Genomic DNA, 15,692 nt, shown 5'->3' on the forward strand with positions numbered 1-15,692 from the left:
CTTTTGGCCCCAATAAGGGACATTATTTAATCCCTCTGAGCCCAAAGGCTTTCTGGAGGAAGACACAGCCGTTATCCTGCCTATAATTATGTCCATTTCTGAGCTTCTACTGTATAGTGAGGACTGATGTAAATGACTACTCAGGTGAAGCAGGATCTATGAGTATTGTGTGTTCATTATAAACACCTGGCTTTGTAACAGGTTAATATACTGTATTGTCAAAAATTGAAATATATGTTTTAATTAATCAAAATACCCTGTTTCTTGACCTCATAAAATTATATACTAATTGTTTAGTTATTGCCTTATGGAAGGCGGTTAAGGTTCTCAAACTCGAAATAGGTTTTGGAAATTTGGATGACTAAGGGAAATCTGGCTGAGGAAGATTTGTAGGCTCAACAACCAAACATCGCAGAGTAAGAGCACCCTCTAATAATAACTGGTAAAAGCTGTGGTGAATTCTGTTTTGATGACAAATGCGTGTCATCATGATTATTTGTGCGTGGAACGAATACAGAGTTAAGGGTATTTTGTCTGTGCCTTGTCCTTGAAGTTCACGTCTGCCCCGAAGGAAAAGAGTATTTTGACTGCGGGTTTCCTAACCCTGAACTGCCGGCTGGTGGTGTGAATTGTGAGACGACATGTGCAAACCTGGCCATGAACTTCACTTGCGCCCCATCCTCACCCTGTATAAGTGGCTGTGTTTGTGCTCCAGGGTAAGCCTCTTTTTCTTGATAATTCCAAACACTCAGGATTTGATAGAAAACACAAAAGCACTTAACATGATTTACAGAAGTAGCTAAAATTGTTGTTCTCAACAGTGGTTAACTTTGGGTTGATAACTAGAAGATTATTGTAATTATTTTCTATGCTCATGTGACATATCACATATATGTGAGAGATTACATATCACACATCACGAGATTGAATAATGTCACACATATGCTACGTGTGCAATATTATTAAAGTACTACAGTGAATCAAGGAGAGAACTCATTTCAGGAGGGCCTTGGCATTTACTCCCTGATTCATGGCAATCTTGGGAAAGTGATAGTGAGCCACTCTTCACTCAAAACACGTTAAGTGCATACTTTTGTGTATTCTGTTGTGCTGTTACAGTTGTTGATGTTAAATTATAGTAGTGGTCCAGCTGCTTTATCTCATGGATGTTGCAGAAGATTATGTGTTCAGCCTCCATAGGGCAGTGGGTAACGGTAGGAGCTCTGGCTTCAGGACACACCAGAGTTCAAATCCTTGCTCTGCTTGTGTTAGCTGAGTGATTTTTTTTTTGCAAATTCCTCTAAAGCCTCAATTAAGTGGGGCCGACCAGAGGTGTAGTGGTTAAGTTTGTGAGGTTTGCTTTGGCGGTGGCCAGGGGTTCCTGGCTGCAGACCCACATATCTCTCATCAAGCCATGCTGTGGCAGCGTCCTACATACAAAATAGAGGAAGATTGGCACAGATGTTGGCTCAGGGACAATCTTCCTCACCAAAAATAATTTTTAAAAAAGCCTCAGTTAAGCATTGTGAGATGTGGTGTGTATGTGTGTGCCTACACTCAATAAATATGGGTCACTATTTTATGACAACATAACCTGCACTTATCTTTGTAAATTTCCTTTAGTAGCAAGAATGCCTAGTACATGTGAAAGGCAAATACAGAGTCTGGTGGCTAGTGGCTTCCTTGCAGGCACACATATAACCTGGCCTCACTGGCCCTCCTCTTCTGTAATGAATAGAGGCCGTGCACAGAGGGAGGGCACCTAAGGGAAACAGGTCACCCATTCTTCCTCGATGAACCTACTCACACAAAGGGATTCCTGGGCTCAATTCATATAAACCAGAGCAAAGAAGAGCAAGGTTTTGTAGTTTGTTTCCCAGGGGAGTCGAGTTTGTCTAAACGCTCCCTATCTTGAAAAGGTCAAAGAGCCAAGTAACTCGGGACTGTATCAATCTCTTTTGAAAGTAAGGATGTAGAAGGAGGTTGAAAGAACAAGCTGATTCATGGGAAAATAAAGGCAGGTAGAAATCAGGCCATAGAGCAGATGAACAAGGAAGACATTTTAGTAAAAAGGACAAGGGAAATTAAACCTTTATTATGGTAAAATAATTGAAATCTACATCATCGCTTGATTTATTTGATTGGATTATGACTCAGGGATGCATGGCTGATTAGATAAAGCTACATCCTAATTTTGTTTCATATGCTTGTGGTCAATGCTATTATTTTTAAAAAATGCCTTTTTTTCTGTCATCTTTGACTTTTAGTCCGACAATGATTTATTTATTTACTGGTCAAATTTCATTACAAAAGCTTAAATTTTCTCCCACCTTCTCTCATTGTATTGAAATAAATATAGTTGGAATTGACTAAGAGGTCTCTAATTTGGAAATAATTTTATTATACCGAGCTTTCTATCATAAAGCTGTTTCTGTTATATTACCATGTTTATGATAATGTGATTTGGATGGTCTTCCATGTGACCGTGGCTGGCCTATTTTAGGACGATAAGCCTGGTAGCCCTTGTTGTCCTGGGGTTCCTCATAGTGTGCACAGTTCATCAAGTGTAAAAGAACCACATACCTTGGCCTGGAAATCACTGTGGATTAAAGAAATGGAAAGTAATGTAGTGGAAAGAGTCCTAAAGAAGTGGGTTCAAATACTGGCCCTCCTTCTTAGTAGCTGAAGCACCTCAGGGCAAATTAACTAACCACTTGGAGTCTCAGCTTCCTCTTTCTAGATTGAGTATCCATGTCATGGATGGTTGCGTATATACAGTACCCCAGGCTTACGATAGATGCTCAATAAATGTTTATTTTATTACTTACCCCAGTGCCCAAACCTGTTTAAAGCAGGTAACTTAAAGTGACTCATAGCTTTCTTCTTTCTTCTTCTAGTTTTGATTAGTTATGAAAAACTCATCAGTCAACAGCATAACCACTTAAAACCATACTGTGGCAGGTATATAGGGACTGTGGGTCACTGAGGTGAGGGATCACTCATCCAAACAGTTGGACAACAAATTTTTATGAAGCGCCTGATGTTTGGGACATTGTGTTAAGCCACAGGGATGGCAAGTACTAGAATACATATATGTATACGATAACAATAGGATCTACCTTATGGGGTAGTCACTAGGATTAGATGGGTGAGTGATGCATTTGAGGTGGTTGGCATAGTGGCTGGGCTATAGGAAGCACTCAAAAATATTAGTTTTTGTTATTGTTTTAATTGTCTCTGTAAGACATTTAATGAAGTACCTGCAGTTCATTGTGATGAATTGTCCAATAAGAGTTTGTACGAATTGCTACCTACGGGGAGTGTGGGACATAAAGGATCGTACTGAAAAGACTGCATTAAATTGAGTTTTAAATGATGAGAAGAAGTCTTTCAGGCAGAGCAGGGGAGGGTATTCCAGGTAAAGGAGAGATGCAATGCCTAGGGAAAGGGGCTGGAAGTTTGGGAAGGCTGAGGTGAGAAATTACCGACTCTAGGGCATTTTTGTTTGAAAGAGAGAAATCTAAATGAGATAATGCATCTTTTATATAGATAGGTTCATTAATTCACCTTTACCCAACAATTGAGTGTGTGCTATGTGCTAGGCATCGGAACACAACTGTTAACAAGATAATCATGACCTGCCCAAGTGGAGCTTAAAGTCAAGTGGACAACATAGGCATTGAATAAGGAGTTACAGTACTGTGCTAGATGAGCTATAAGAAGGAAAGCAGAGGGGCTGGCCCCGTGGCCGAGTGGTTAAGTTCGCGCGCTCCGCTGCAGGCGTCCCAGTGTTTCGTTGGTTCGAATCCTGGGCACGGACATGGCACTGCTCATCAAACCACGCTGAGGCAGCGTCCCACATACCACAACTAGAAGAACCCACAATGAGAAATATACAACTATGTACTGGGGGGCTTTGGGGAGAAAAAGGAAAAAATAAAATCTTTAAAAAAAAAAACAAAAAAAACAAAAAGAAAAACAAAAAAACAAAAAAAGAAAAAGAAGGAAAGCAGAGCACTAAAGGGACACGTGATTATTGCCATTTGAGAGAAGGGGTAAGAATTCAGGATTCCTGACTTCTATGTTAATTTTAATAACCTTGAATTATGATATTTTAAAAGAAATTCAGAAAAAGACTTTATGTGTTTTATCTATTTTTGGTAGTTACTTTTGAATTTTAGTGTTAATATTTTATTATCTATTATTATTTATTTTAAATTATTTTATTATATTATGGTTATATTGCTATAAAAATTGTTATATATTTATTAGTAATGTTATATTATTATTGTTGATGAAAGCTACTTTTGGGAACAGATTTTAAGAATATTGAAAAACATATGCATATATTTATATTAAGGGTATTGAAATATATATTATATATAATATGTGTTTATTTAATCATCATTTCAAAATATTTTGACATCACACCAAAATTAATTCTTCCTTGAAAGTATAAGTAATGATTTTGTTTTAATTTTTATATTCAGAGATATTTTAAGATGCTTTCTTATGGGGTAATATTTTAAGAAGGAAATAACACTTTAAAGGAAATCAACATTCAAAACTTGATATGCTGATAATAAAGAATGTGAAACACTTGATGTAATGGTTTTTTATTCAAGACACATTTTAACTCAACTCTCCTGATTTTCACTTTAATCACTTGTAAAAGAAGCTTTTGATCACTCTCTCTATCCTGTAACAGAAAATGTTAACCGTCTCATAATTCACTATTTTATGGATAAATTGTTAGACCCACAGACTCATTCCTCTGAAGTAGCAAATATTGAAGAAAGGGCCCTCACTTCCTCTTTAAATGTTTTTTCAGAGTAGCTCACTTTACCCAGAAATTTAAGCTTCTGTTTCCCTTTTACTGTACTAAGTGATAACAAGATGGTTAAAATATCGCATCCAAACATTTGCTCGGCATTTATTTCCTACTGTGATCCGCAAGGTGCTGTGTGGGGAAAAGGGAGAGAAAGATGGCATTCAACCCCTCTGTAGGTCAGATAGAACATGCCTGTGACTGCTGTAATAAATGTAGATGGTTTTGAATACGACAAGATTACTGATTTTTTAACACTGAAAGGAGTAGTTCATGCTAAGTAGCATTTACTTCTTCCTTTGGCAGAATGGCGGAGCACAAAGGGAAGTGCTATGTTCCTGAAGGCTGTCCGTGCATCTGGAAAGACTGGGAGTACCTCTCAGGAGAAGTCATTGCTACGCCGTGTTATACCTGGTAACGAGATCCATTTATTTCGTAAAACTTTTCCTCAGAGATTGATTAGTTTCCGTCATCTTGGATTTACTTAATATGACTGCCTTCAGCAAACAAACATTCCAAGCCTGAGTAAAGAAGATTTGAAAAGCATTCAAGAGTCGGTGGGAAGCTACTATCTACAGGGGCATCATATCACTATTTTTATGCATATTTGTTCAGCCCAGAAGAAAAGTGTGAAATATAACAATTTGAAAATTTAATAAGAAAAAGTATCTCAAGTTCATAAGAAAGTGAAAAATGTCCCAGAGAAGGTCACATTTAATGGAAGGTTTTCTGTCTGGAAATAAGCCAGAAGACTACCATAAAATAAAATTGAAATATAATTGCCTTAAAATGTGGGTAAAGATTCTAAGCTCTTGAACAACGTCATGTCTAAGGTATTTAAATTTACTCAAATATAGGAGATGACAGTGTGGTCTTCTGGCTACCAGCAGGGCCGTGTTCAGTTTTTCATTCCATCATCTGTTTCCAGTGTGACTCAGGCACAATTTCTAAGCTTGGTTGGGGTGTCTGATAATTTATTTAAACAAAGTGGTAAACATATGCCTAATTTGTCAATGTAATAAATGTTATCAGAATAAATTGGCAATATTTTTAAGGCCAATTGGCTCAGTGAATGCTCTTGAATACAAACCTTCCACTATACCGCTTAAAAAATACTAATCAGAGCCGAGTTTCTTAGAAAGATAACTGGTGCTATTTTCTAATAGTGTTTGTCGACGAGGAATGTTCAATTGCACGTATTATCCATGCCCGGCAGTGTGCACAATATATGGGGACCGGCATTATCATTCTTTTGATGGACTGGAATATGACTTTATCAGTGATTGCCAGGTATTTTTGATAAAGGTATGTCACAGTTACTTACTTTTATTTGCAATTGTGTAAAGACTATGTAAAAAGACAAGTATGCTGGGCCATGGTATATCAAATCAATATATCATTAATAAAATCTATAAAAGTTATAGCAATTTTATGGGGCTGGCCTGGTGGTTTAGCAGTTGTTTGTGCACTCTGCTTCGGCCGCGTTCGCCAGTTCGGATCCCGGGGGCACATCTATGCACCACTTATCAAGCCATGCTGTGGCAGGTGTCCCACATATAAAGAGGAAGATGGGCACGGATGTTAGCTCAGGGCCAGTCTTCCTCAAAAAGAAAAGTTATAGCAACTTTAAACTGGTTTCCTTGACTCATTCTAAAGTTTAGTTGTTATAAGTGATGGGCTAATTCTTAAACTTTCTGTGCCTCTGTTTTCTCATTTGTAAAATGAGTATAATAACAGTACTTATCTCCTGAATTAGTTCTTAGGATTAAGTGAGATAAACGTATATTAAATGAGGGAACATATATAGGATTAAATAAGTAAATATATATTTACTCTCAGATAGTGCTTGATAAACAGTAACTGTTCAATAAATGTCAATGCTTTTTATTTTTTTATTGGCTTATACTGGTGAATGCAAATATAAGACTTTAAATCATGTATTGGACTATGTATTGTTTACAGTTGTAGCAATCGAAAGACATTATTCTCAATTCTAGACATGCTATTTTGATGATATGCTTTGGTAAATCCTGGACTTTGTATACCTGATAAGATCCTTAAAACTTCCCACACGTATAATACATTTGGGTTTTCTGTATACCTAAATTTTATTTAGACATCACTGACCCCAGAATTAAATTTCTGAATGAAAAATGTAATCTTTAGAATGAAGCTGCACACAAATAAGCAAAATAACATCTTTTCCTCCAACAAGGTAACCTGTGAGTCTCTTGAATACATGTTTTTTTCTGGATAAGGCTTTTATGTAATTAGAAGTTTGCATGTGATCTTGCTTTTTAAGAATATGTCAAGAAAGTAGACACATTTCTATTTTGTATTAGTTCTACTAAATAAAAAATGAACAGTAAAATCTATATTTTCCAAACCTAAACAAAGCTATTGCTTAGGTTGCAAATTGAGAAGCTTGGAAAAGCAGATAACGATTTCGAGATTTGACTACATAAACTGATACCTCTTTCTCAAAATGTATCAGACTGATTTTGTACCAAATCCTCATTTCCCTTGATATTTAAGCGCCTCTGACACTCCTTTAAGGTCCCTCCTCCCTTGACTTGCTGGATATTATCCTCCTGGAGCTCATCAATGTCTCTTCTGATTCCTCCTTCGTCTCTTCGTCGCCTTTTCTTCTTTCAAAAGCCCCAGACCATAGATGACTGAGTTGGCTCCTTGAGGGCAAGGAGCAAGTCTAGCCATCATTGTTTCACCAACACGGAGCATCATGCTGGGACCATAGTCGTTCACTGAATGTTGACTGAATGGGATGTCTGTTCTTGGCTCTCTGCTCTTTTGTCCTAATGCTTGGTGTGTTCTTCCATCCCTACAGGCTGGTGAGTTCCAGATCAACATGTACAGCTCTGACCGTCAACTTCTAGGCTGTCTTTCTGAATCAAGTTCATCCCTACAATAATAGATTTTTTCATTCTATTAACTCATATTTTATCATTAAAATTGCTTTTAAGAACTACAGAAACTCCTGATTACCAGCCTCCATAGAGTCAAAATTCCAATGATAATCTTTCAAGGGTCTCTGTTAGCTCTCTTCCTCCTCTGTGTCTTTTCTTAGGGTGTTTTCTGTACCTGATTGCCTCTGCTCCCTCCAAGTGATGTTTCCAGTTCACATTTATCGGTCCTGTGCTTGCATCTTATTGTATTTACAGTCATCACATCAAAAGTAAACAGTTCATTATATTCTATTGTCTTATATGTAGTCCACTAGATTGTGTATCATTTTATGTCAGAACTATATGTTACACTTCTAATAGGCTCCTCATAGGGACTAGCACGATTATGCATTATAAAGGCCGAAAAATTACATGTTCAATTTTTTAATAGTTTTTACTAGAGGGTAGAAACCACAAGCTCACACTTAATTAGTCATCTAATGTTTGTTATAAAAGCAGATACACGCCCTCAACATGAAGTGTGTAGAGCAGCACTTCTTAGCCCTTAGGTGCATGTACATCACCTGGAGATCTTGTTAAAATCCAGATGCTGATTCCATGGGTTCGAAGCAGGATCTTGGATTCTGAAATTTTTAGCAAGCTACCCCAATGCTCCATGTCCATGCCCCATGGTTTGAGGAGCAAGGATGTATTTTCTTATTTAAAAAACTGATTTCAGGGGCCAGTCTTGTGGTGTCGTGGTTAAGTTTGCACACTCCACTTTGGTGGCCCAAGATTCAAAGCTTTGGATCCTGGGCATGGACCTACACACCACTTGTCAAACCAAGCTGTGGCAGCATCCCACATAAAATAGAGGAAGACTGGCACAGATGTTAGCTCAGTGACAATCTTCCTCACAACCCCCCCCCCAAAAAAAAACTGATTATAATTATTTTTGAAATTCCCCTCTTCTTCTGAATAGTAAACTGTAAGTCACCTCCAGAAAATGGAAGTATTGTTGATAATATCATGGCAATTATGACACGTTCCTATTGCATATACAGTAATCCTCTCTTATCTGAGGAACAACAGTCAACCAGAGTCTTAAACTAGTAAATGGAAAACTCCAGAAATAAACAATTTTAAATTGCTTGTTGTTCTGAGTTGCATGATGAAATCTCATGCTTTCTTGCTCCGACCCACCCAGGCTGTGAATCATCCCTATGTCCAGCATATCCACTCTGTACACACTATCCACCTGTTAGACACTTAGTAGCCATCTCGGTTATCAGATTGACTATTGAAGTGTCACAGTGCTTGGGTTCAAGTAACCCTTATTTTACTTAATAATGCCCCCAAAGAACAAGAATAGTGCTTTTGATTTCAGTAGAGAATTGCTTTGGCAATTCAGATATGCCAAAGGGAAGCTGTAAAGTGCTTCCTTTAAGTGAAAAGGTGAAAGTTCTTGACTTAATAAGGAAAGAAAAAAATTGTATACTGAGGTTGCTAAGACCTACAGTAGCTTTTATTACACTATATTGTATAATTGTTCTATTTTAATATTTGATATTGTTGTTAACCTCTTACTGTGCCTAATTTATAAATTAAACTTTATCATAGGTATATATGTATAGAAAAAACATAATATAGATAGGGCTCAATGCTATCCATTATTTCAGGCATCCCCTGGGGGTCTTGGAACTTATCCCCCAAGGATGAGAGGGGACTACTGTATCACTAATGTTAGTTAAAGATGCTTTTTATAGCATCACTTTAAGTAGTAAAACAAAAGTTATGTCAAAGTTTATTTTCATTTTTTGTATAGAAAAATTGTTTAAAAATATTTACTAAAAGCATTTAAAAGCTTGTTCACGTAGCACCATCTTTACAAACATTTTCCTATGTGTGACAATGATCCTTGCTCGTGCATTATCTTTCATTCATTTAAGAAACAACATTTATGGCCTATTAAATGTTACCTGTGTTAATAAAGACATGTCTACTCCATGTAGTCTGTATTAGGACAAATTTCTCTAAGAAAACTCTGAAGCTATGAAGGCAGGGACCGTGCCTAACATTTCTTTTTTGCTTCCCAAATCGTTTTGCAAAATACTGGGCATTTGGTGAACTCTTAATAACTACTTATTTGATCTGTGTTCTCCCTGGCATTTCCTCAACCCCTCATTTGCCTTCACAGTAGAAAAATCATAGTATCTACCATTGTGTTTTTATTATTTATTTATTTATTTTATTGTGGTGACATTGGTTTATAACATTATATAAATTTCAGGTGTACATCGTTATGCATGTCGATTTCTGTGTGGATTACATCATGTTCACCACCTAAAGACTAATTACAATCCGTCACCATACACACGTGCCTAATCACCCCTTTTGTCTTCCTCCCTCCCCTCTTCTCCTCTGGTAATAACCAATCCGATCTCTGTCTTTTTGTGTTTGTTTGTTGTTGTTTATATCTTCTATTTATGAGTGAGATCATCTTTCTCCTTCTGACTTATTTCACTTAGCATAATACCTTCAGGGTCCACTCATGTTGTCACAAGTGGCCAGCTTTCATTGATTTTTATGGCTGAGTAGTATTCCATTGTGTAGATATACCACATCTTCTTTATCCATTCGTCCCTTGATGGGTACCTAGGTTGCTTCCAAGTCTTGGCTATTGTGAATAATGTTGCACTGAACATAAGAGTGCATATATCTTTTATGCATTCTTGTTTTCATGTCCTTTGGATAAATACCCAGCTGTGGAATAGCTGGATCATTATTGTTAATTTTTTGAGGAATCTCCATTCTGTTTTCCATAGTGGCTGCACAGTTTGTACTCCCACCAGTAGTGTATGAAAGTTCCCTTTCCTCCACATCCTCTCCAACATTTACCGTTTCCTGTCTTCTTAGTTATAGCCGTTCTGACAGGACTGAGGTGATATCTCATTGTAGTTTTGATTTGCATTTCCTTGATAGTTAGCGATATTGAACATCTTTTCGTGTGTGTCTATTGGCCATCTGTGTATCTTCTTTGGAGAAACGTCTGTTCAGATCTTTTGCCCATTTTTAAATTGGGTGGTTAGTTTTTTTGTTGTTGAGATGTATGAATTCTGTCTATATTTTGGATATTAACCCCTTCTCAGATGTATGGTTTGCAAGTATCTTCTCCCAATTGTTAGGTTGTTTTTTGTTTTGTTCATGGTTTCCTTTGCTGTGCAAAAGCTTTTTAGTTCGATATAGTCCCATTTGTTTATTTTTTCTATTGTTTCCCTTGCCTGGTCAGACATGATACATGAAAATACGCTGCTAAGACCGATGTTGAAGAGGATATTGCCTATGTTTTCTTCTAGAAGTTTCATGGTTTTGGGTCTTACATTGAAGTCTTTAATCCATTTTGAGTTGATTTTTGCATATGGTGTAAGATAATGGTCTACTTTTATTCTTTTGCATGTGGCTGTCCGGTTTTCCCATCACCATTTATTGAAGAGATTTTCCTTTCTCCATTGCATGTTTTTGGCTTCCTTTTCGAAAATTAGCTGTCTGTAGATGTGTGGGTTTATTTCCGGGCTGTTGATTCTATTCCATTGATCTGTGTGTGTGTTTTTGTGCCAGTACCATGCTGTTTTGGTTACTATAGTTTTGTAGTACATTTTGAAATTAAGGAGTGTGATACCTCCAACTTTGGTCTTTTTTCTCAGGATCCCTTTGGCTATTCAGGGTCTTGTTTTTCCACATAAATTTTAGGATTCTTTGTTTTATTTCTGTGAGAAGTGTTGTTAGAACTTTGATACGGACTGCACTGAATCTGTAGATTGCCTTAGGAAGTATGGACATTATAACTATGTTAATGCTTCCAATCCAAGAACGCAGATGATCTTTCCATCTCTTTGTGTCTTCTTCTACTTCTTTCAACAATGTTTTATAGTTTTCAGTGTACAGATCTTTGACTTTGGTTAAGTTTGTTCCTAGGGTTTTCATTCTTTTTGTTGCAATTGTAATGGGTTTGTATTCTTAATTTCTCTTTCTGGTACTATGTTTTTAGTGTATAGAAATGCAACTGATTTTTGTATGTTGATTTTGTATCCTGGAACTTTACCATATTCATTTATTATTTCTAACAGTTTTTTGGTGGATTAATTAGGATTTTCTATATATAAAAACATGTCATTTGCAAATAATGATGGTTTCACCTTAGCACTGTATTTTTAAGTGATGAGTGTTCAGAAAGTATGTTGATAGAATATTTGCCTCAACTCTGATTCCTGGCAGAATGAAAGTATATTCTTGTGTTTGATGCTGAACTATTGTAACAGTCTTTTTTTTAATTAGTGCTGCAATGTAACAGGACCATTCCATTTAGTAGGCAAGAACCATTAATTTGGCTTTTTGGCTTTATAAACCTGATTTCCTATCATGACTTTAATTTGCCACTACATCCTTCTGTTAAAATGAATACATCATGTTCAATTTCAGATTTTAATAAGATATGCCTGCCTATGTGTGAGAAGACACATCATGGGAAATATTCTTTCAGGCTTTTAGTAAGCAATGAAATTTGGATCACTGATTTAACACCTGGATTAAGATTTATCATTAGGGTTCATATAGTAAGATTAAGGTATGAAGAATATTAAAAGTCTGAATTTCAAGTTCTAGAATTATATGTGCCTTTTTTTCTGCCAAAGCAGAAGTGCTCTTTTTTTAAAAAAATAATAATAATGTTCTTTAAAAAAGAACATGTGCTTACAAACGAGGGACGTCAGAACTTAGCTTTTACTGAATTTAATTTGGTAATTAAGCAAAAGAAAACTTACTATTAATAATTAATTATAATTATACTAATGAATTATGTATTATATTGTAAAGGACATTTTTACCAAAATTAGTAAAACCAGAACCAGATCCAATAGTTACGATGGTTTGACCAACATATGCTTGATAAGCCAAGAAACATTTTATTTGGCCATGGAGCAGATAGTTTTTTCATACAACAGATAAATTAGTGATTAACCAATGCAACCTAATTTTCTTGAAATTTTGAATATTATCATGCCAGATAGTAAATTTCTCAATGGTTGGATTTTTTCTGTTTCAAGTTTTCTTCAGTAATATATCTTTTTGCTTACTCCATCTGCCCAGCTTCCCGTGGCAGAGCTTTCTTTTTTTCTGGAAGAATCAGCGTTTCTTTGAGAAGGATAGAATGGCTGCCAGCACCATCATTTCCTTCTGCTTTCCCAGCGGCAGGTAGCAGTTCTGTGACTAGCAGATATAATTCTTTCTTCCTTGCCAAGCAGCTCTCTTTTCTCCTCGTCCTGAGTACAGATTCCAGGCTTTATCTTTGTGATTTGTAACACATTTTCATCTGGTGAAACTTGTTATTTCTTTGGGCCCTGTGGAGGATCTAGTAATCTAATTTATAAAAATTTCTCTTTTATTTGTCAATTGGACTTTTAAAAGTTAAAACGTACTCACCTTTATGTTAAAAGTGTAATGTTACTTGACCTTCACATTTGAAGAGATATTAAAGTCCTTTTTCTCTTTCATCTCTGGCTTGTGGTGTTTAAATGTAACCTAGTTTTAGGTACAGAATAAGTGCTTACTATATGTTTGTTGATGCTCGCCAAACTTTAAAAATCAGGTTCTTTGATATTTTATTCATTTTCAAGGCTGTTCACCCTTTCCTATGAATAGCACATGGAATATAACACATTATTGTTTTTTTATAATGAATACGCTTTTATTTTTGGATGTTTTCAGCAATCTTTTCCTTTTCTTCAACATTTGCCCTTTGTAATGTTATCAAAGTAATACATGCACAGATGGAGTTATAAAACACATTATTTTTTAAGTGTGTTGAAGCAAATATAGGACAAATATCATAACTGTATTTCCTGAATTGACTTGTTTAAGAGAAAAAAGAGATGAGAAACCAAACAGTACCTTAACTTGTGCTATAAACTCAAAGAAAAAGAGAACACTGGATGTGTCCAGCAAAAATGGGAAGTATAATATTCCAACTCCCAGATTCAGAGCCAAACTCTACTTCTTTAATCTGTGACAAACCCCAAACACTTCTAGCTTTCTTCTTATAGTTTGTTCTCGGTTAGGTTTTTCAACATTCTCTTCAGGTGATATTTCAGATGTTTCATGCTTTCCTTAAGCCACTGAAACTCTTCTAATTTCATTGCTCTCAAATCCCCCGACCATGCATCATCTTCCACATTAATATTCCTTGTGTGATTTCTGTGGGTCAGGTCCTAGACTGAGAAGTGGGGGCACAATGATGAGCAAAATAGATGTGGGTCTTGCCTCCTTTGAACTTTGGGCTGGTAAGGGAGAGTTCTTAATCACCTAATCACAAAACTCATAAAAAATGCCGCTGTCAAAGTCAATGATGGCCTAAATGCAAAATCCAGTTAAACTTTTAAATGTTTTTCTTTTTTCTTGAAGTCGTTCTTGTCTGGTTTTCTCTGAGGTAATTCTACTGCTTTTCCTGGTCCTTCATCTCTGACCATTCCTCAGTTTCCTCTGCTGGCTCCTTTCCCCAAGAGTATCTTAAAACACCAGTGCTCACAGGTTCTGAGTTTCCACACCTGTGTCCTCTACAAAACTTTTTGCTTCTGATCTCATAGTACCTTGAAGGTACAGATCCTGTTTTATTTATTCGTTTATCCATAGGAAATGAAAACAGAGAGGAAAGGAAGTCAAGACAAATCCATTGCACTCTATTCAGGCAAATATAAAGATCCTAATAGAAATAGAGCTTTCTCTGTCAAATAAAAATAAAATGCAAATTATACAATATTGTGGCACCTCAGCAAAATATTAAAAAAAGAGAAAAAAAGAGCTAGCATATAAAAATCAGATGAGGATTTCATTCTGAATAAAAGTTACTCCCCATAAAGTAAAAATATTTTGTACTTTCTAGAAGTTATGAAAGAGATGATGGAATTAGTCAAATAAGAAATTAAATTATGTTAAGGGAATATAATTAAATGAAAAAGGAAATAGTAAAATTAAGGAACAAATTGAGGCCCTAAAACATTCTAAGATTGATACATAAGTATTTCTTTTAAAAGATGATAAATGTACTATCTTTCTCTTACTTTTCCTTCCTTTGACCATCCTAAAGGTGATCGGTGATAGCCTTTTTCCCTAAAAAATTATTTTGTTGTTCTTCACTGACTTCCTGTTTACCAACTATGATTGTCTCCAAATCTCTTTTTCCAGCTTAGTTTCATAGAAGAAAAACTACTTTAAAACTATCAGAAAGTTTTAGATTCAGAAGATGGGTAGCCAATTTAAAATTTTCTTCAAATAGGAATCGTTTGTATGTATTAACCGTCTTTAAGCCAATCATCTTTGTTCCCTAAAAATGAGATTCTTAATGTGGTTTGTCTTCTGAGTGCGTGTTGGCTTGCAAACTCCACAGCTTCCCAAATGAAATCTGAACTGGTCCCTGCACGGGGCGGGCAAGTGGAGATGGAAGAGAGAGCAGGTCACTCCAGATGTGTAGGTGGCAGTTTTAATGAGCCAGGGAGCTTACATAGGAGGCTTGTCTTGGGCAGCCACAAGAGAGTAGATCTCCACACTCACCTGCCAGAACCTTAAAAGTTCATCTAGAGGCCTGAACTGGGTTCAGTCATGTATGCCATCCAGATCATCCCACCAACGCAATCTCTTCAAGGCTGAGTCCTTGAAAATGGCTCTGGCTGTGGGCATAGTGGACAGAACATACATTCCAAGGACAGAGTGGGGCGTGGGGAGTCTCTGATTGTCCAGGTCCAGCCTCCAGGTCAACCAGATGTCATGTCCTCTCCATGACCTCCCCTAACAATGCAGTTTTCACTTATATTGTATATGTCACAAACATGCTGAAGACAAAGGAGTCAGAGGCAGAAAGACAGCGACTTGGACGTTTATTGATATTTAGTATAATATATCTTGTCTATATA

At 36.4% G+C, this 15,692-nt stretch overlaps 1 protein-coding gene across 5 annotated transcripts in view; it reads left to right on the forward strand.

Annotated features, from left to right (window-relative positions):
* OTOGL (otogelin like) overlaps positions 1-15,692 on the forward strand; it is a 172,905-nt gene that overhangs the window by 85,658 nt on the left and 71,555 nt on the right. For all 5 annotated transcript variants that reach the window (XR_011534854.1, XR_011534856.1, XM_070600665.1 and 2 more), the window contains 3 exons: positions 554-716; positions 5,135-5,242; positions 5,995-6,133. Coding sequence is in view for 3 of the 5 variants with exons in the window: in XM_070600665.1 (XP_070456766.1) it covers positions 554-716; positions 5,135-5,242; positions 5,995-6,133 (410 nt within the window). In the remaining 2 variants the exon portion in view is untranslated. The remainder of the gene's footprint in view (positions 1-553; positions 717-5,134; positions 5,243-5,994; positions 6,134-15,692) is intronic.

Source organism: Equus przewalskii, chromosome 29, assembly GCF_037783145.1.
Source record: "Equus przewalskii isolate Varuska chromosome 29, EquPr2, whole genome shotgun sequence".
NCBI classification, from domain to species: Eukaryota; Metazoa; Chordata; class Mammalia; order Perissodactyla; family Equidae; genus Equus; species Equus przewalskii.